Source organism: Sinocyclocheilus rhinocerous, unplaced genomic scaffold, assembly GCF_001515625.1.
Source record: "Sinocyclocheilus rhinocerous isolate Xijiao unplaced genomic scaffold, SAMN03320098_v1.1 scaffold1427, whole genome shotgun sequence".
Lineage (NCBI taxonomy): Eukaryota > Metazoa > Chordata > Actinopteri > Cypriniformes > Cyprinidae > Sinocyclocheilus > Sinocyclocheilus rhinocerous.
Window position 1 is genome coordinate 517,528 of NW_015632469.1, and position 22,390 is coordinate 539,917.

Genomic DNA, 22,390 nt, shown 5'->3' on the forward strand with positions numbered 1-22,390 from the left:
GCAGCTATATCAGTATCAGAATATTTACAGATTATGAGCATATGTACAGTATCATGAATAAATAGGAGTGGATATATTTCTTAAATATGCGTTTCATTGAATTGTGTCTCAGAAAATGAAGGGTCATCTGCGTCTGCTGAACATCGCGTGTGCTGCTAAAGCCAAGTGTCGTCAGATCACGCTGCAGAAGCCATCCAGAGAGTCTCCGCTGTTCTTCACGGTTCAGGGCGGCAGTGAGCGCAGCTTCGGCATTTTCGTGGAGACTGTGGAGGAGGCCAGTAAAGCTGCAGAAGCAGGGCTCAAGCGTGGAGATCAGGTACAGATTACAGGAACGCGCTCTGCACTGAACAACACTTACCATATAAGTATTTCAGCATGAACCCATTGCGCCTCATCTGTCCTCAGATCATGGAGATCAATGGGCAGAACTTTGAGAACATCTCGTACTCCAAAGCCATGGATATCTTGAAGAACAACACACACCTCTCTCTTACTGTGAAGACCAACATCTTCGGTATGTCACAGATCATTCTTATATCACAGTACTTCTTCATGCTGATTGGCTGACAGGTGTTATGAGGTGTTGAAGTAGTTTCCTGATCTGCGACGCAGTTTCTTGAATTTGAGAAAATGACAAGTTGCCTGTAGATAGGATTCTTTTAGTAATTTTGTGGAAGCACCATGACGTCATTTAGTCTGATCGATAAGTAGCTGTTTCCATCTGAGCTGCTCATTTAATTCAATGCAAAAAACTAAAAAACTGAAGCACCACAAAAATTCAGAAAAACATTTGGCGAATAAAGCAGCGGTTCCACCCCATGTGTGCAAAAGATTAAAATGATCACTTATGACAATGAAAGTTGGAATTGCTGTTGTATTAAACGCAATCACATGACTTTTTTTTTTATATGCATCTTGCAACTTCAGTTAATGTGATTCCATTGCCGTTTAAGAGCATGTTTGCTTACCAAATAAATCATTTATCTGCTTCAAGCGAGCACATACATGCCCATGCACATTTTAAAAATTGCATCTCCATTCTGAAATTTATGTTATATCAAAATTCAAATAAAATCTGTAGATGGAAACAACAGCTGTTACCATGCAGATACATGGAGATGCACACACACCCCTGACTGTAACATATGCTTTTATTAATCACTTACTCTAGCTTGGACAAACCGACCAACATTTAAATCTGTGCCCCTATTATGCTGTCTTAAAGGTTCCTAATTTTGTTTTGGAGGTCTCCTACATTAGGTTTACATGCACCTGAGGTTAAACAACACTTTAATTTTCTCATAATATGCATTGCAGCATCACCTCTGTTCTCACAGTGCCTGAAACAGTCAAGGATCAATGTAAAAATGAATTTAACCACTGACTCTTCACATCCTCATCCTTCATCCTGCAAAGTGTTTTTGCTTTCGCAGCACAGAAAACAGCGTCTTCTAGACATGTCAATGATACAATCACTGACGACTCGTTTCAGGCAGTTCAGAATCGATTCTTTATTTTGGAACACAATAACTCCAGTTGTTGTGCACTTTGATCTTTGAAACTATGCAGACCTTTTGCATTCACAGACAGAATGGTAATTATCTGAAAGGTAACATCCAAAAAAGTATAAAGGGGCACTTTATTAGAACAAAACCAACCAACATTTAAATCTCTTAATTGTCTTGGAATGCTCAAACATGTGTCCAAATTACTGATATATGTGCTAGACAGCATTATAAATACAATATAGCTAGATAAACCCGGCGGATCACTCGTATCATCGTTAAATATCGTCTTATCACCTAGCACTAAAACTCGCTCTGAAAAAGCACGAAGGCATTATAGACATAACAGTACGACTTTCTGTGAAGCTGCTACAAAACCGTGTGTATTGTGAAAAGCTGTATACAAATACATTTGGTAACACTTTACTTGAGGGACCAATTCTCACTGTTAAATAGTTGCTTATTAGTATGCATTATACTAACATATTGGCTTATTAGTACTTATAAAGCACATTAATGTTTTATTCTGCATTAGCATTTTTTTAATCCCTTAATCCATCCCATCCCTAAACTTAACAGCTACCTTACTAACTATTAATAAACAGCAAATTAAGAGTTTATTGAGGCAAAAGTCATAGTTAATAGTTACAAACTGAAGTGTAACCAAGTTTTTGACTTTGTCGCAGTTTTCAAAGAGCTTCAGAGCCGCGTGAGGAACGAGAAGAAGAACGGTGGTCCTCACATCCCTAAGATTCAGGAGAGGAAGAGCAACCGCTTCTCCATCCCGGATCTGCCCGGTGACTTGGAGTTTCCCTCGGACAGCAAGAGCCGCAAGAAGATGAAGGCCAACACAGTGTCTGGAGGACGCAACAAGATCCGTAAGATGTTGGAGAAGACCAGATTCAGCATCCTGCCTCCAAAGCCCTTCAGGTAAAGACACGTTCTTGAGTGGATGACGGTTGAGAGTCTAGTTGAGTTCACGTCCTCTCATGAGCCTCCATTCGCTGCTTATCGCCTCGTTCATGTCCTGAGCAACATGTTCATGGAGTTACACGATTCCTCCATCAGCATCACGACTGGCATCTGTCAGCCGCCACACTGAGAACGTGAGCTACTGCTCTTAGTGTCTCTAGAGGCGTTTCACTGCATGACATCCTCACGCTCTCACAGGGTTTAAACAGACCTCCATCCATCCATCAGTTTGGTGTCTCCACGATTGAACAGAGGATGGAGGAAGCAGATGCACCGGTCACCACTGGAGCTCATGAAAACATGTTTTACTCATATTTCATCCCACAATCATTCCACATAAAAGTAAATCAGTGTTTTAGAAGAATTAAAGAGTTGTGCCATTATTTTCATGACAGTTAAGCACATTTTTCACTGCTGTAATGTATCCAGATTAGGGCTGTCAAAATGGCTGAAAAACTACATTCGAATTTTGTACTTAAATATTATCAATATTCAAATTATATTCGAATTTAAAAGGAATAATTTCAGTTAGGGGGAAAAAACTTTTGGCTTCTCTTCTGAGGCCACAAGAGAGCGCATCGAGCAAAATATTACTAATGCACATTTATTTCAAGCAATAAAATAACACGACTATCTTTGAAAAAAGTGCATAATGCTTCAAATTATGTTTATAAACCATATATAATTAATTAAGTTGCTTAAACAATTAGAAACAAAACAGCATCATGTATGTATGTATAGTTTAATACAAAGGACCGAATCACAACCAACCACAAATTGTAAAAAAAAAACAATCACAAATTTTATTTTTTCTATTTAAAAACATGAGATGCAGTGGGATGGGGAAAAACCACTGGAAAGTCTCGAGACATGTTTTTTTAAAGTTGAACTTACATTAATTTTGCATGGCTTTCTAAACATGCGGCTCTCTTGTGTAAGACGCGAGTGCAACGGTGATAGATGTCCCTCTAGAAAATGCGATAAATATGCGTTCTGTGTGAACGGCTTGGTTTCAGTTTTGACGTAAACAACAACATATCCGCATTGATGTTCTCTTTTTCCACTATATTTTGAATGAACAACGTAGCAGCACCACATCTAGTGTGTTCAACTGGATAGGCTAAAAAAAGCATTAAAATGCAATGACACTTACATCGTCATCGCATCTTGTGTGCCACTGATAAGGCTGCCTGACGCACGCCTAAAATTCGAATGCAACGTTTATTTGAAATTCGAAATTTTGGGACAGCCCTAATCCAGATGTTATAATTCATTTATTGAGAAAACTTCAGGCAGGTGTGTTTGAGCTGGACTCTTCAGGTTTGGACACCCTTGTATGATTTTGTTGAGAAAATGTGCACAACTGTCATAAAATAATCAAATTAAACCATTTAACATGAAAATACATACTATCTCAAAATACATACAATCCTAGTCATAAAGTCCACGTGTTTGTACACAGTTTGAAAGTTCTTGTTTCCTTTCATTTTCAAGACCTAAGGTAAAATATCCATTGTTTTTTTCTGTATGTTATTAAAATAATGCAAATAATAATAACTAAAACCTATTTAAAATTATACATTTACATTTAATCATTTAGTAGATACTTTTATCCAAAGCCACTTGAAAATGAGAACAATAGAAGCAATCAAACCAACAAAAGAGCAATAATATGTTAGTGCTGTGAAAAGTCCCGGTTAGTCTAACACAGTACACGTAAGCAAGGTTTTTATTATTTTTATTTATTTTATAGCTAGTTGAGCTAGTGTTAGAGGGTGAAGGTATTTTTTATAATAATAATTTTAAAAAAACAAGTAGATAGAATAGAAAAAGAAAAAGAAAAGAGAATGGTAGTGTTAAAGTGTCAAGTTTTTTTTTTATAAATAAAAGAAAACAAGTAAATAGAATAGAGGGTGCAAGTGTTAGTGGGTCAAGTTTTTTTAATAAATAAAAAGAAAACAAGTTGATAGAATAGAAATAGAATAGAATTACACAAAGCACATAATCAGCATTGGACACACCTGTATGTTTGTATGTTCTCGTTCCAGCTGCAATATCGCAGAAATAGAAACCGTTCCCAAGTAGATTTCTTTTATCGCCTGTGTCTAGTTAGAACATGGTGCAATGACACTGTAGATGATCTAAATGTCCTAAAACATGCTTCATGTTGTTCATGCACAGTATATGTTTTATTTTTGGATGGTGGGTTAAGGTGAGCCCGGTAGGTGTGTGTGACTGAGTGTGAGTGTGTGTGTGTGTTTGAGCACTTCACGGGCATGTGTTTGTGGTTCACCTGAGTGCTTGATGCTTGTACGAGTTGACATCACGTGTCTTCTGTTTTTATGGCTGCTTCACTGCACAGGGGACTGTTTGGGTAAGAAACACTCTCTCTCTTATGAAAAAATCATAAAGTCATCATGTTGGGAGTAGTGCAGCACGACCTCTGCCAGAAGAGATTGTTTGCGTGAACATTGTGTTTCATGTTGTTTCATCCTCATACCAAGTGTCTTATTGTGCCTTACTCTTATTGTGCATGTTCACAACACATTTCACTGACACTTTTCCTGTGTGTTCATAAAGAGTTGCATCACATCCTAACCAGGTACAACATTTCCAACAGCCAATCAGAGCATGGCATTTAATATACAGTTATGGGATTTTTGACCGGAGCCACCCAGCACAACATAACAGATATCATGGCACAAACGAGCAACATGTTGACTAAAGCTGTAATTGATGAAGAAGAGAGCAGTTGTATCATGTCGTGCCTGGTTAGGTGTTGTCTGTCATTGGTCAACATGTTTTCTTTATGTAGATGAACAGTGCAGTGTCACAGTTCCTGTGTAGTAGTCATTCTTTTCGTTTCCTGTTTCTGTGAAATCACGAGCGCTGTTTGTCACAGGACCTGGCAGTGCATACTAGCGTAATACTCTGGTAATATTCTGTGTAGTATGTATGATTGTACTCACACACACTTTCTGTAGGTCTCATTCAGAGTCCGATAAATCTCCATCCTTGTGTGTGGTACCCATGTGTACGGAAGCCCATTTCTGCCACGTAAGAAAAAAAAAAATCCCAAAATTTTCAGTCTCAAAATTGAAACCGGGTTTGTTCAAGGTGCTTAAAGTACTTGAATTTGACTTTTTGAAATGTAAGTTTCTTGAAAAGTGCTTGAGTTTTTGAAAGACAATATACAGTGGGTACGGAAAGTATTCAGACCCCCTTAAATTTTTCACTCTTTGTTATATTGCAGCCATTTGCTAAAATCATTTAAGTTAATTTTTTTTCCTCATTAATGTACACACAGCACCCCATACCTGGAAAACCTTTGGAAACATCCATATTTATGAAGAGGTGCTTGAAAAGTGCTTGAGTTTTTGAAAGACAATATACAGTGGGTACGAGTGTTTCATTTTTTTTTTATAAAACATAAATACCATATTTTCACACAAAATTAACACTGCGGCCTGTCTAATATAGAGCCATATGACATGAAAAGTTCAATTGACTGGTGTCATTATGACTTTATATGTAATAATTATGACTTAGAATGTCAAACATTTTTCTTTTTATCTCAGAATTTTTACTTTATCTTATAATTATGACAATATCATGATTTTGACTTTTACCTCATGCCTTTTTAACTATTTCAGACTTTATCTCAGAATTATGACTTGGTGTCATAACTTGACTTTTTATCTCATAATTAAGATATAGTATGTCAATTTTTACTTATCTTGTGACTTTTTGTCTTATAATTTTTGACTTAGTATGTCAATTTATCTCATATTTATGCTTTTTAACTTATAATAATGGCATAGCATGTCATAACTTGACTTGTCTCATAATTGTGACTTAAAATGTCAAAATTTCGTATGTCAGTTTATCTCATTATGCTTATTAACTTACAATTATGATATGGTATGTCATGACATAATTATGACTTAAAATGTCAAAATTTTGTCTTATCTCATAATTTTACCTTTTTTTCTCATAATTAAGATCCAGTATTTCATTTCAGCTTATCTCATGACTTTTTATCTCATAATTTTGACTTAGTATGTCAATTTATCTCATTAATATGATTTTTATCTTATAATTATGGCATAGCATGTCAGTTTAAATTTTATCTCATAGTTCTGACTTTTTAATCTCAAGATTGTGGTTTACTAAAGCATGTTTTTCTTGTGGTGGGAATGGGCTTGCACACATGTGTATCTGAGTGATGTGCTTTGTATCTACAGTAGTTTGGGGTGTTCTTTGTGCACTTGTATTGATGTTTCCTGCAGTATCAGATGTGTTGATGAGGATAATGTCATGGATTCGAGTGATGGATGGAGAGGCAATGTTGTCCTCTCAGAGCAGATCGTCTGTCTTTTCTCTCTGCTCTGATAGTGAGACAGCAGCATGTTAATTAGCCCGTCTGTGCAAAGGTCAGCGTCTGATTGGCATGGAGTTTACCCATGAGACAGCGCTGTTTCCTCTCGTCTGAGACGTCACGTGTTCTTGCCCTTCTTTTGCTGCGTTTGCTCATCTCAGCCTCGTGTCTCATTCATGGATTGTGTGTGTGTTCATTCTGTGTTTGTGTCTGTTTAGAGCACTTTCACACTGAGGCTTCTGGCATCACAGTTTGCTTCTACTTTGCAGCATTTCTCATGGCCATCGGCGAGCAGCTCACATTCTTTGTATACATTTCAATATGTCTGCAGGAGATGAATGCGTGTGTAAACAGCAAAAAAATTCATCAGTTATGTTACTCCAAGACTTTCTCTAAAGCATCTTCACTTTTCCTTTGACATCACTTAAGAGTTCCTGGATGATGTTAACCAGTTGTTAATCCACATTCGGTCTGGCTCGTCCCGTTCAGTCAATCAAGTGTGAAAACGGCCTAAATGTACATGTGCTGGGTTTCTGCAGGTCTTAAAAATGTCTTAAAATGTCTCAATTCACCCTTCCACAAATTAAGGCCTTAAAAGGTCTTAAATTAGAGCAGAAAGTCTTACATTTAAAAAGTCACAAATACAATCCATTCACGCAAAGTTATCGCTGCAGCCTGTCTAATATAGAGCAATATAACATGAAAAGTTGAATTGACTCGTGTCATTATGACTTTTTATCTCATAACTATGACTTAAAATGTCAAAATTTTGTCTTTTTATCTCAAAACTTTTACTTTTTCTCATAATTACGACGATATCATAATTTCGTCTTTTATCTCAAGACTTTTTATCTACTTCAGACTTTATCTCATAATTATGATTTAGTGTCATAGCTGGATTATCTCATAATTTTTTTTAAATCTCATTATTAAGATATAGTATATTTCAACTTCGACTTATCTGATGACTTTTTATCTAAATTTTGACTGTCAATTTATCTCATAATTATGCTTTTTAATTAAATGTTTCAAGCACTGCAAAACATGCATATCTTCCTCAGTGTTTTTGTCTCATTTTCCAATACAAATAAATGTCGTAAATCTAAATTTTCTTAAATCAAGACACATTTACTTGAGATGCAAATTGTACATAAAAGTCTTGTTTTCTAAGAAATTTAAGAAAATTAAGCGAGTTTATGCTTAAAACAAGAACAGATACCTATCATTGGGGTATGAAAAGTTTTCCCTTTGAATTAAGTTGATTTTTCCGAGCCAGTTGGCAGATATTTGTTTTTGTTTTAATCATAAACTCAATTCATTTTGGTCAATTTCACTGGAAGCAAGACATATGTCATTTTAGGAATGTTCAGATATTTGCACTGGAAAACAACACAAAAATAATGAGGAAGAACATCAGTTTTTTAGTTTTTGTTTTTTGCAGTGTGATCAGAAGGTACAGTAAAAGTAATTTTCCATATTCTAGTGGTTTGGAGCAGAGCTAATCGAGCCATATGTTTTTTTTTGTTTTTTTTTATTTAGTGCAATGAATTAAAAAGTAATGGAGATCTGTTGGAAGTTGAATTTTCAATGCTAATAAAATACATTGACATTTAGAGACCATACTGATGTATTGAGTTCCATTTCTTTTATTCCTTGAAATTTCTTTACTTGGTCTTAGAAAGCACTTAAATTCACCTTTGTAAAACCTGCAGAAACCCTAATGTGAAAATCTCTTCCATCTATCTGTATGTGTGTGTGTGTGTTTATTGACATGCAATGTTAGTGTTGAATGAAATCCATCTCTCTCTGTGTCTGCAGTGACGGTGGCATGTCTCAGTCTCAGGACGACAGTATCGTGGGCACTAAGCAGTGCCGGCACAGTGTGGCCATAATGCCCATCCCGGGCAGCCTGTCATCCAGCAGTCCTGACCTGCTTCAGCCCGCCGCCAGCGCTCTGGACTTTTCCAACCCTTCAGGTAAGACATCACACCATCGGAGCACTAGTTCAGCCACCCGCAGCTGATATAACGACCATAGACACATGTCATCATTAGGGATATACCGGTATCAAATTTTCAATATGGTGCAGGAGCTGAAGTTAAACAAAGCTTGATTTAACACAATATTTGCTCAGAATTCACAGATTGTCCCACTGTTTAGTCCTACTTAAGTTGATCTAATCAAGTAGTTCAAGTTCATCTAATTGCATTTAAAGGGGTGAATGGATGCGAAATGCACTTTTACGTGTTGTTTGAACATAAATGTGTGTTGGCAGTGTGTGTACACAACCACCCTATAATGATTAAAATCCACCCAGTGGATTTTTATAATCTCCTAAAATCATTACCCCTTTATCAAATCAAGCCGTTCTCAGATTCCTGCCAGTGTGATGTCACACAGACCCAGGCCCCTCCTACGATTGTTGATTGACAGTGGCGTCAGTCTTTAGTTTTATCACAGACCCGCCCTGAGTGAGCTGTCATCAGTCCGCCATAACAGTCTCAATTAGATGAACGAAATCATTACACTAAGTTCGCACTTTTAAAGTATATTATTTCCATATTGAGTGCTCATTTTAGTTATGCCAAAGTGTGCTTTTTTCACAATGGAGGGTTTCTTCTGTAGATGAGTGCACCTGATGCTATTTGCTCCTTATTTCAAGCTCTGAAAACCTTCTGCATGCAAATAGAGATATAGTTAGAATATATGAGGATGCTGGGAAGGATTCCTGTAAATGTTCAAATGAAAGCTTGCGGGCTGGTTTCAGATCCTCTTCACAGGAATGTGGAAACCAGCTAAAGTTAAAGGGATAGTTCAACCAAAAATGAAAATCATTATTTTTATCATTTACTCACCCTTGTGTTGTTTTGATGCCGTATGCCCTTCTTTCTTTTTCAGACCACAAAAGGAGATTTTTTTTTTTTAAATTGCCCTGCACACGCTTGTCTATATAATGGCAGTATATGGTGATCAGCATCAAGCTTTTTTAAAAAGATGCAGAAAGGTCCCATGCAACACACGCTGTATATTCCAAGTGTTCTGCGGGTATATGATAGGGTTTAGTGAAAAACAAACTGAAATTTAACATATTATTTAACAAATATCCTGACTTTGGTCTTTGTGTACAACTGTGAAAAATCAAGATTAATAAAAATGTGACATGAAATACAATCCATGTGCTTTCTTCTCTCAACTCATTCTGACGGTCATGACAACTGGAGTTCCTGTCCAGAGAAATTAGACAAAGTGAACAAAGTACACATACTTTTTTGGGGATTTCTAGGCATTTTAATGTTGTATTTTTATTGATTTAGATTTTTTCACAAATTGTGTGCTTTTCCTGGGCGAACTGGAGTGAACTGCGGTGCTAATAGTCTCACGAACGCACAGTCGTGCACAGAGACCAACTGTCAAGGTCAGGACATTTGTTAAATAATATATAAAATTTTGGTTTGTTTTTCACCAAACCCTATCCTATACCCCCCAAACACTTGAAATATACGGCACGTGTTGTATAGGATCATTCGGTGATACTTTTGCATCTTTTTTAAAAAGCTTGATGCTGATCGCCATGGACAAGTGTATGTGCATTTTTTTAAATAAAAAAAAAAAAATTCTCCTTTTCTGGTCCGAAAATCAAAGAAGGGCATACAGCATTAGAACAGCACAAGGGCGAGTAAATGATGACTTAATTTTCTCTTTTGGTTGAACTATCCCTTTTATATGCAGCGTGATATTCGGTACGAGAGACGTTCATAACGCGGAGGCCATCTCTAAATTAGTTGTGATGTGTCCGCTGGTGGATCATGTGTTCTGGAGTGTCATGTGTCATCTCTCTCTCTCTGTCTTTACTCTCTGTGTGTTTCTTGGCTCCTCGAAGTGGCTGGTTTCTACTGTAAGTACACACGACGTACACGTTTTGAACTCATTTGCACGTGATCAGGGGTTTGTGGCATGAAATGTTTTACTCTCAATGGCCAAAAGCATGTGAAAATGCATGTGTGATGGATTGCGTTCCAAACCAATAAGACTTCATCTTCAAATAGTGTGGAAGCCCACCGCTTAAACCGATCTGAGCCAAACATCTCGTCATTGAGCCATTGACCTCCCCTTTCATTTCACCTGAGGTTTAGGCCCTGCTATGAATATGTGTGCATCTTCACCTGTGTTGTGTTTAACTCCATCTCTTTCCTCTTGACACAAACAGACATTCCAGATCAGGTGATCCGCGTGTTCAAGGCCGACCAGCAGAGCTGCTATATCATCATCAGTAAAGACACCACAGCCAAAGATGTCGTCTCGCATGTGGTCAGCGAGTTCGGCCTAATCGCCGCTCCAGAGACCTACTCGCTGTGTGAGGTTTCCGTTAGTCCTGAAGGAGTCATCAAACAGCGCCGACTGCCCGACCAGCTCTCAAAACTAGCGGACCGCATCCAGCTCAATGGCAGGTAACAGGAACCAGAGCAGAACCAGCACCTCGGCCACAAAAGAGACATGTTGATGTACTCTGTGTGATTAGACTTTAGTGGACGTGACTAGGGCTGTGCAAATAATCGAATGCGATTATCATGCGCATCTCGTCAGTAAAGCTGGTTCGATGTATCGCATGCGATTATGAATGCGATATTGCGTAGCTTGTCAGTGAACTACGGCTCTGTGTAGTAAATGCTGCTCCATCTGAAAGCACGGGATGGAGATTTACTACTGATTACAGAACCGGCTTTACTGACGAGATGCGCATGATAATCGCATTCGATTATTTGCAAAGCCCTAGACGTGACCAAAGCTGATGACCAAAAAGACACACTATATATAGTAATAAGGTTTGGTACCGAAACCCGGTACCTATGTAACCGATATGTACTTGAACCGAATCATAACGCAGATTTCGGTGCCTCATTTTGGTGCCACTTAAATGTCTGAGCAATCGACTGAAATATTTGTCCTCTGGTTTTCAGAAACGGACGTAAGAAGCATCATCACTAGCATAATTTCCTGACTGAGAAACTGCATGTGAACGCAAGTCGGAAAGCTCTAATAAAACAAATGCAACAAATCTTTGTAGTAACGCGAGTGTCCATGTTGCTTTCACATTCCGACTTAAAGGCACAACTCTAAACTACACTACACTACAGGCACTACACGCTAAACATGCTTAAATTAAATTGCCTAAAGCTAAACTTCCCTTGTAATGACTTGCAATGAGAAGAGCTTCTAAACCTGTTGTCCAACAAAAGAGAACATTATAACGTTTTTACTCCACAACAAATGCTTTTTTTTTTTTATCTGATGTGGCTTCTTGTCACAGAATGAGGCAGAAAATGTTCTATACTGTAAAAAGGCTATGTCGATTAGCAATGGATTATAAATATAATTAATTATTATGAAAATACCAGAGATGGCTTGAATAACACAGATAAACTATACATTGTCGCAGTCGAGTGTTTATTGTCTTTGTTTTATCGTTCAAAACGTTTATATCTTCTGTTTACTGTTACGATAGCAATGCCTTTGCCCATATTAGGGATTTCCTTGAACGCCATTAGTTCTGTTGCTTCTGTGACACATATGTGGAGTTTCTGCACGAGGGCGCCCTCTGGCGTCCAGTATGAATGAAACAGCCAATAAATGTGTTTATCGCGCTAATGGCTTATCCATCCTATTTTGGGTAAAAAATAAATAAATTAAAATGTAAGCATTGCATTATGCACCATTTAAGCACCGGTACCGTTTTAAAAGTAGTGCTTTGGCACCGGTATCGTAAAAAACCCAAACAATACCCAACCCTATATAGTAATCCCATCATTCATGTGTTTAACCAGGTACTACCTGAAGAACAACATGGAGACAGAGACGCTTTGCTCTGATGAAGACGCTCAGGAGCTCTTGAGGGAGAGTCAGATCAGTCTCCTGCAGCTTAGCACAGTGGAGGTGGCTGCGCAGCTCTCCATGAGAGACTTTGGCCTGTTCCGTAACATCGAGTCCACCGAGTATGTGGATGACCTGTTTAAGCGGGACCCCGGCGGTGGAGGCAGCAGCCACCTGAAGCAGTTTGAGGAGGTCATCAACCAGGAGACCTTCTGGGTGGCCACTGAGCTTTTGCGCGAGCCCAACGCACTCAAACGCATGAAGACCATCAAGCACTTTATCAAGATCGCCCTGCACTGCCGCGAGTGCAAGAACTTCAACTCCATGTTTGCCATCATTAGGTGAATCTCACAAACTTCTGTAATAATCAGTGATGCTCTACATTGCACAATTAATCTCGTATTTACATCATGCCAACACTTGGTTTCTTATAATGAGAGGATTAACAAGCGCACAGAACTTAGCTCATAAAAAAATTCTGCCTAAAGCCGGGCTCACACTACAGGAGTTTTAAAATCCTAACCGATTATGAAATCTGGTTGCAGCATACACATAAGGAGAATCTTAGCAGATTTTCTTACCCTCAAATCTTAAACATGCACACACTACAAGATTTTAAAATCGTGGAGCATCACACACTACAAGATATAATTAAAATTATTGTGCCGGAGGGAGCGGCGCACGTGATTGACGTTTTAGCAGCTAATGTTTACATATGTTAGCTAGCCTGCTAGCAGCCTTTCACTCACCTGGTACATTCAAAACTGAGGCGATATCACCACAGCGCTTCTCTTTCCCCTTACGGTTGTGATACGTTTTCGACACATTATTCAGACAGTCGTGTTATTGCAAAATTACACAAGCATTTTATCCATCTCCACTATCCAATGGACCTTGCAGCAGCTTGTTTTGCGGTCGCGCATTGGCTATTGTGAAAGTACTGACGTAATCATAGCCGTGATCATCCCGATTTAAAATCCTAAATATCAAACATGTTTGATATAATCGGGGTGGCCCCGATTTGTGTGCGAGCAGATCGGGAGGTGCAAGATTCGATCTGTGAACGCCTCACATTACCAGATAATCTGCGCAGAACACTGAAGCCGATCGAGGTTCTCGACAAGATTTTTCCTCCGATTCTCGGGAGAAGATCGGGGCTAAATCGGGCTAAAAATCCTGTAGTGTGACTTAACTTAAACATCTCTGATTGCCACTGTATTCAAGAAATCAACAGATATTATTGGCTACATTGCTCAGTGCTGCAAAGCATGTTGTAAATAGAAACCTTTGATGGCTTTCCAGAGTGCAAAGGCATACACACTGGACTGAAGCGTTTGCAAAATCTGTTTCGCAAATGCTATTATTAGTTTCAGCAGATGGTGCACCCTCTAGCACCCCCTAGATCGGGTCACTCACACTGGTGTGCCCAAATATTTATTTGCATGCAGTAATTTTTAATTGCAATTGCAACTGAAATGGTCGCACTGTAGAGCCCTCTAATGGATATTTCTAAATTATCCACAAGGCAAAATAATTCATAACGGTTTCCCAAACTGGGCTTAATGTAAGAACTGCTGTGGGTTGGTGAGTTGATAAAAAACTAACAATTAAATTATAAAAATGTAAATAAACACTTGATCACTACAAGTAGAAATATTTTATTTGTTTCACCTGCATGTCAGTGACCATTAACAGGCATCAGAGAACTGTAAACTTGCAAATTGTTAAATTATTGGAATATTTACTTCTTCAGAGATATTTTAAGTGAACATTTTATTTTAAGGAGTTTGGCTGACAAAAACGTTTGGGAATCCCTGCATTACATAAACAAACATTAACCCTCTGGGGTCAAAGACCGATTACTTTTGGATCCAGATTACATGTACTCAGTTACTACCCAGCTCTGCACATGTTGTCTGCGTTGTTGAAAATACTTTTCATGAGTCAGGTCTTATAACTGTCCTTCATCTCTTATCTTTCTCAGGTAACGATTCGAGTGTTGACGGCCTGGTGAATTTCGAAAAGTTACGAATGATCGCCAAGGAGATACGAAATGTGGTGCGCATGACGTCAGCCAACATGGACCCAGCGCTCATGTTCAGACAGAGGTGAAGACTGCAGACATTTGCACACATGCACAAAGAGCATGAACCGAAACTCCACAAGAAATCAAAATCGTTCCAGCTCTTATTGGGAACGATTCACTGTTGTTTTCTTTCTAATGGTATGTCACTCTTATGGGGATGTCAAATTCAGTCATTGTCATCGAGTCGCTTGCACACATGCAGCAGATGTTTTCTCTCTTTCTCTGGTAGGATCAAGTGTAGTCTTTGTTGGTGGTGCTTTCTGTCTGTCTGAGTGTTTCTCTCTTTCTGTTCACCTGTTTTCTGCCTCTCATGGGCTTTGCTTACAGGAAGAAGAGGTGGAAGAGTTTAGGGTAAGTGTGCTGCCCTGCATGTCCTGAATGTGTCATGACCATTAACCTGGACACACCAACTCCTGCAACTCTTCCTTCCTCTCTCTCATCCTCTAAGCCATTGATTCACATAACACATCGTGGTCGTCGGTTTTGATTTATTTGTGTATTTTTTGCATTAATGGAACTGAGCACGTTGCATGGCCGCATTACGCTGCTGTAGTCATTGTTTGCTTAGAGTGGCAAGTATGTGAGGTTTAATGTTTCATATTCACAAATAAATGGAAGGACTTTTTACAAATAGAGTTCTACAAATACAAAAAGTATTTCAAAAGTTTGGAATAATTAAGATTTGTAATGTTTTTGAAAAACATCTCTTCTGCTCACCAAGGCTATTTATGCTCATTTATTTGATAAAAAATACAGCAAAAGCAGTAATATTGTGAAATATTGTTACAATTTTAAGTAACTGTTTTCAATGTGAATATATGTTCAAATGTAATTTATTCCTGTGATCAAAGCTGAATTTTCAGCATCATTACTCCAGTCTTCAGTGTCACATGATCTTCAGAAATCATTCTAATATGCTGATTTGCAACTCAAGAAACATTTCTGATTATTATCAAAGCTGAAAGCAGTTGTGCTGCCCAATATTTTTGTGGAAACCGTGATACTTTTTATTTTTCAGGATTCACAGATGAATAGGAAGTTCAAAAGAACAGCATTTATTTGAAAGAGAAATGTCTTTTTTTTTATATAAAATGACTTTTGATCAATTTAATGCATCCTTGCTGAATAAATGTTTTATTATTTTATTAAATCTTACTGACCGGTAGTGTACATGCAAGCAGCTCATAAACTATACATGAAAAATGACTTTGCATTTTTTTCTTTTGCAAGACCAGAAAAAAAGTTGTATATCATCAAGTTTCATTTATTTGTGACACAATTCCACTTTTGTGGATGCTACTGTCTTTTTTCTGTTTGTGATTGTCCTCCCATTTATTAGTGAACATCAGCCCATGGGAATGAAGCACCTGGCATGTTTGTCAGCTGTTGGTCTCACTCCTCATCCGTTTCCTCAGGTCTCTGAGTCAGGGCAGCACCAACTCGAACCTGCTGGACGTTCAGGGCAGTCACAAGAAGCGCGTGCGGCGCAGCTCTCTGCTCAACGCCAAGAAGCTGTACGAGGACGCACAGATGGCACGTAAGGTGAAGCAGTACCTGGCACACCTGGAGGTGGAGACGGACGAGGAGAAGTTCCAGATCATGTCGCTGCAGTGTGAAGCGGCCTACAGCACACGTGTGTACATTACTGTGAATTACTGAGCTTGTTATGTAAAGTGGTTTGGGTTCTTTTCGTTAATCTCGAATAGGGTAGAAATGTGTGAACTGTTTTTTTTTTACTATAGCCAGGGATGCATTTGGTGCTCACACTACACATAATATGACACATTAAATATAACTATAAAAAAATTAAAGAATTAATAATAGTAATAGTAGTATTATTGCACTTTATTTATGTATTTGAATTGAATACCTTTATTGTCATTGCATGTTGCATACAACAAAATGTCGTATCTCTCATGGAAATGCAACTATATCCATCTACATTCACACTTATAAAAAACTAAGTAAAACTAAATAAATATACATAAAAAATGAGATGAATTAGTCTTAAAAGAAACCTAAAAACCAATATTAAAGCGACTTGTGCATTTCATTGTAATAGTATGGCACAGTGAGTATTGAATAAATAGTTATTTTATATTACACTTAAAAATGCAATGCTAATTTTCATTTTCTTTTCTTTTTTTACTTTAAAAAAACTATATATTTAATACTTAAAAAAAAAATATATATATATACAGTGGGTACGGAAAGTATTCAGACCCCCTTAAATTTTTCACTCTTTGTTATATTGCAGCCATTTGCTAAAATCATTTAAGTTAATTTTTTTTCCTCATTAATGTACACACAGCACCCCATATTGACAGAAAAACACAGAATTGTTGACATTTTTGCAGATTTATTAAAAAAAAAAAACTGAAATATCACATGGTCCTAAGTAGTCAGACCCTTTGCTGTGACACTCATATATTTAACTCAGGTGCTGTCCATTCCTTCTGATCATCCTTGAGATGGTTCTACACCTTCATTTGAATCCAGCTGTGTTTGATTATACTGATTGAACTTGATTAGGAAAGCCACACACCTGCCTATATAAGACCTTACAGCTCACAGTGCATGTCAGAGCAAATGAGAATCATGAGGTCAAAGGAACTGTATGGGGTGCTGTGTGTACATTGAGGAAAAAAAATTAACTTAAATGATTTTAGCAAATGGCTGCAATATAACAAAGAGTGAAAAATTTAAGGGGGTCTGAATACTTTCCGTACCCACTGTATATAATTTAAATAATTTCCATACTTAAAATTAGCAAACTTTAACTTTAGAGCAAAAGGTGAAACTGTGACACTTCATTCAGTTATGCGCTTCACTCGACAGCGCTAAAACATACAGAAGCCTAGATTTATGCTTTCAGTTCAAATGGAAATATTGTAGGGTATTACAATCAGACGATCTAACATGGTGATTGTGCATTAACAGCTGTCAACCATGTCAGTATGCAAATGAGCAGTCTGAACTTATTTACCCAGCACATTTTTTACTTTGGTTGTGCTTGCGCACCTGCGCACCACTTATTTGCATCCCTGACTATAGCCTAGCATTTAAAGAAGGTATTTGGGCTCTTCAGTCACATTAATAAATGTAGGGTGACCATACGTCCTGGCTAGGCTTTCTAAATTGGCTAAAAAAAAAAGTAATACTTGCGGAAGGTAATGACTGAAAAGCAGTATGACCAATACGACCAATCGTGGCATGAAACAAGGACGGATAGTCCCCCAAATAAATATGTGACCCTGGACCACAAAACCAGTCATAAGGGTCAATTTTTCAAAACTGAGATTTATACCTCATCTAAAAGCTGAATAAATAAGCTTTCCATTGATGTATGGTTTGTTAGGATAGATTTGTACATTTTTGGCCGAGATACAACTATTTGAAAATCTGGAATCTGAGGGTGCAAAAAAAAAATCTAAATATTGAGAAAATCATCTTTAAAGTTCTCTGGTGGCGTTTGTGAACTCGCGCTGCGGGCAGAACGCTGCCAGCTCATACGGGCATCTGTCTGTGGGAGGCATGAGGTGGACATTCATCATTAACACTTCATTCACACACTCATATTCCCAGGGTTCTACACATTTTCCGTTTCAAAATTCCATACTTTTCCAGACTCAAATTTCCAAACCTCTCAGCAGATCTTCGGACTGTATTTAAAACAAATGGTTCATACAGCACTATTCTCAGCTTTATATTTGGTATATGTGACCCTGGAGCACAAAACCAGTCATAAGGGTCAATTTTTCAAAACTGAGATTTATACCTCATCTAAAAGCTGAATAAATAAGCTTTCCATTGATGTATGGTTTGTTAGGATAGATTTGTACATTTTTGGCCGAGATACAACTATTTGAAAATCTGGAATCTGAGGGTGCAAAAAAAATCTAAATATTGAGAAAATCACCTTTAAAGTTGTCCAAATTAATTTCTTAGCAATGCATATTACTAATCAAAAATTAAGTTTTGATATATTTATGGTAGGAAATTTACAAAATATCTTAATGGAACATGATCTTTACTTAATATCCTAATGATTTTTGGCATAAAAGAAAAATCTATAATTTTGACCCATACAATGTATTGTTGGCTATTGCTACAATTATACCCCAGCGACTTGAGACTGGTTTTGTGCTGCAGGCTCACATATCTGAATGCCATTGATGTTGAAGAAAGATGCACAAACACACTTCCCAAATGAAACATCTGACAGCAAGTGTTGTGTGTGTTTCCCCGCAGTGTCTAAGAACCTGAGCGAGCGGCGGTCCACTAAATCAGACATGTCCCCGGTGTCCGTGCGCTCCGGTGTGTCTTCAGCCAAGCCTCAGAACCGCGTCTCCCAGGTGCTGCAGGTGCCTCCCGTCAGCCTGTACCCTCTGCGCAAGAAGAGCATCGCCAAAGACCTGTCCGCATCCTTCGGTACGTGGCCCATCGCAATCTTCCTGAAGTGACAGATTACATGCTGCATGTCTGACTGTGTTCATTACAAAATATCTTAATGGAACATGATCTTTACTTAATATCCTAATGATTTTTGGCATAAAAGAAAAATCTATAATTTTGACCCATACAATGTATTGTTGGCTATTGCTACAAATATACCCCAGCGACTTGAGACTGGTTTTGTGCTCCAGGCTCACATATCTGAATGCCATTGATGTTGAAGAAAGATGCACAAACACACTTTCCAAATGAAACATCTGACAGCAAGTGTTGTGTGTGTTTCCCCGCAGTGTCTAAGAACCTGAGCGAGCGGCGGTCCACTAAATCAGACATGTCCCCGGTGTCCGTGCGCTCCGGTGTGTCTTCAGCCAAGCCTCAGAACCGCGTCTCCCAGGTGCTGCAGGTGCCTCCCGTCAGCCTGTACCCTCTGCGCAAGAAGAGCATCGCCAAAGACCTGTCCGCATCCTTCGGTACGTGGCCCATCGCAATCTTCCTGAAGTGACAGATTACATGCTGCATGTCTGACTGTGTTCATCATCATCATCTAGATTTGTTCAGTCCTCATACACAGTTTCATAATAATTTCACATTGTAACCAAAAAGGCGTAAGCTGAAGCTTATTTTACTTACCATTTTTCATAATAAGCATCACTTCCTCTACTAAATTTATATTATACAAAAAGATACAAAAACAAAACTTATTGCATTTCTTAAGACCTTTATACTATACATTATTGAACATTTTATAAATTAATACAACTGTTTAAAGTATTTCATATGCAAATTATTCATTTTGAGTTACATATTTGTTTATAACCTTATTTATAACTCTTTTTAGAAACACATTTTGAATTCCTTTTCATTGTTATTCCATAATTTCACCCCTTTGACAGATTTTCATCTATTCTTTACCCTTAAGTTTATACTGACTCTCTCATTTCAAACAGTCTCTGAATACTTCTGGGAAGTAAACTGTTTTTTGCTTTATACATTATCTGTGCAATTTCAAAATCAACCAGATCATCAAATTTTATTAAATTGTGTTCAATAATTGTATCAAATAATTTTCTTACTCAGTATTTTTGTTTTATTTTCTATTACAAATGTCTGAAATTCTAAACTCAAAATGGATATACTTATTAAGAAAAATGACCTATGATATTAGGTCTTATTTTCTGTATCAAGTGAGTTTATGCTTGAAACAAGAAAAACAATCAGTCAATAAATAGATGAGGAACATAAACTTAATCCAAAGAGAAACGAACAGATATTTTGTCTCGTTTCAAGCTTACATTACTTCTCAATTTAATGTATCTAGATTTAGGAATGTTTAAATATTTGTATCTAGATTTAGGAATGTTTAAATATTTGTATCTAGATTTAGGAATGTTTAAATATTTGTAATGGAAAACTAAGTAAGAAAATCATATTTGACAGTGCGGAAAAGTTAATAGGTGTTTTATTTCATCAGCGATAATACCACATTCTCACCCTCATTTCCTGTTCTGTCTTCACTATCTCTCTCAAGAAAAGTAGCAAAAATCAAACCAAATGAATGTGATGATACAAATAACCACAGCAGCACAACCTCATTATGTGTATGGAAGAGTCCATTGCTGCGTTCCAATGTTCACTCTTTTGGTGAAGAAAAATACACACTTTTGTGTATGTAGTAGAAAAGTAGGCAAGCTTTGGGACATACTATCACATCACATAACTGCGTCTTTAACAGACGCTCTGACGCATAGATACACGCACCCTGTCACTGTAAACTGGCCTGTCAATCATCTTGTCACAGTTAACATCCTCCATATTTCGTTTAATTTAACTTCCTACCGTATTGGAGAGAAAAGAAGTAGCACGTTGATCTGCCAGCCGTGGGTCTTTATGCTCATATTTTTTGCATAATGATGCATTTAAAAGTTAACGAATGTTGATTATTAGTAACTCAAACCCCTTTATCTAAACCTCTCTACTTATGCGATCTGCCCCGGGTTCACAGGTCGGATATCCGACTTCAAGCGGTGTTCTAGACATTATTTCCAAGTAGGAGGTGGGAAAAATCCTAATTTCGAGTTGTCTGGAATGCAGCATAAACCGTCGGTCACGCACATCCGTGTGTTCACAGGTCGGATATCTGACTTCAAGCAGTGTTCTAGACATTATTTCCAAGTAGGAGGTGGGAAAAATCCTAATTTCGAGTTTTCTGGAATGCAGCATAAACCGTCGGTCACGCACATCCGTCATACTTGTAGGATTTTTTTAACGCGTTTTATTCGTGTTGGTAGTTCTGAACTGAATCTTTAGCCAAAGCGCAATGGATTGTGGGCAATATTATCCATTAGAGTGTGCATGGATCCACACTTCAAAAATCGACCTGAAATAGCAGACCATCCGGGGAGTTTTGGCATACTCTTTTCAACATACTATGCTTTGGGACACACTTATTCTAATCTCACATACTATTTAGGATGGATAGGATGAACATTGGGACGCAGGGCATGTGGCTAGCAGCTCAGGAAGTGATCATGGTTTAGCGTGTAGTGAGACAGCCGTATGGCTCCCTCTGCTGTCTGAACTGTGTCAGTGTCTGCTGTGCTCTTCAGGTCCCAACTCACCTCAGATGCTGAAGAAAGCAGCTGGTGCGGCCGAAGACACGGCCACCGTCTCGTGTCTGCACTCCAGTCCTACCGTCTCCCCACAGGGATCTCCTCGCAAAGGTACGACCCCGACAAACCTCCAGTCACCTGTATATCAGATACTGTAAAACTAAAATACAGGGTTCCCACCGGGGCATGGAATTTCTGGAATATCATGGAATTTTAAAAGGTCTATTCCAGACATTGAAAGTCAGGGAATTTTATTGTATTTTAATTTTTTTGTCCAAGTCAATATCAGGGAGGGATTTTTATTTGTCGCTTTAAATTTTAGTTTCCATTTATCAAATAAAATTTTTCTATACCGTATTTTTTTTTTATTGCGTTGTTTCATGCGTTTTGCCTATTGTTATGGTTAGGCCGCTGTTTTTCAGCATCATTTTATTCCCTTTCTGCTCATCAACTGGCAATCACTTAAGTCAAATGCAGTCACCAGGCTGTACCTGTTAACTAAGGCAAACATGCCAGG

At 38.0% G+C, this 22,390-nt stretch overlaps 1 protein-coding gene across 1 annotated transcript in view; it reads left to right on the forward strand.

Annotated features, from left to right (window-relative positions):
• rapgef6 (Rap guanine nucleotide exchange factor (GEF) 6) overlaps window positions 1-22,390 on the forward strand; it is a 105,230-nt gene that overhangs the window by 73,081 nt on the left and 9,759 nt on the right. Inside the window, exons 13-25 of the mRNA XM_016555419.1 lie at window positions 113-316; window positions 406-514; window positions 2,192-2,435; window positions 8,674-8,831; window positions 10,736-10,750; window positions 11,063-11,303; window positions 12,678-13,064; window positions 14,477-14,487; window positions 14,708-14,831; window positions 15,137-15,160; window positions 16,225-16,442; window positions 19,061-19,240; window positions 21,871-21,984. Coding sequence (XP_016410905.1) covers window positions 113-316; window positions 406-514; window positions 2,192-2,435; window positions 8,674-8,831; window positions 10,736-10,750; window positions 11,063-11,303; window positions 12,678-13,064; window positions 14,477-14,487; window positions 14,708-14,831; window positions 15,137-15,160; window positions 16,225-16,442; window positions 19,061-19,240; window positions 21,871-21,984 — 2,029 coding nt within the window. The remainder of the gene's footprint in view (window positions 1-112; window positions 317-405; window positions 515-2,191; window positions 2,436-8,673; window positions 8,832-10,735; window positions 10,751-11,062; window positions 11,304-12,677; window positions 13,065-14,476; window positions 14,488-14,707; window positions 14,832-15,136; window positions 15,161-16,224; window positions 16,443-19,060; window positions 19,241-21,870; window positions 21,985-22,390) is intronic.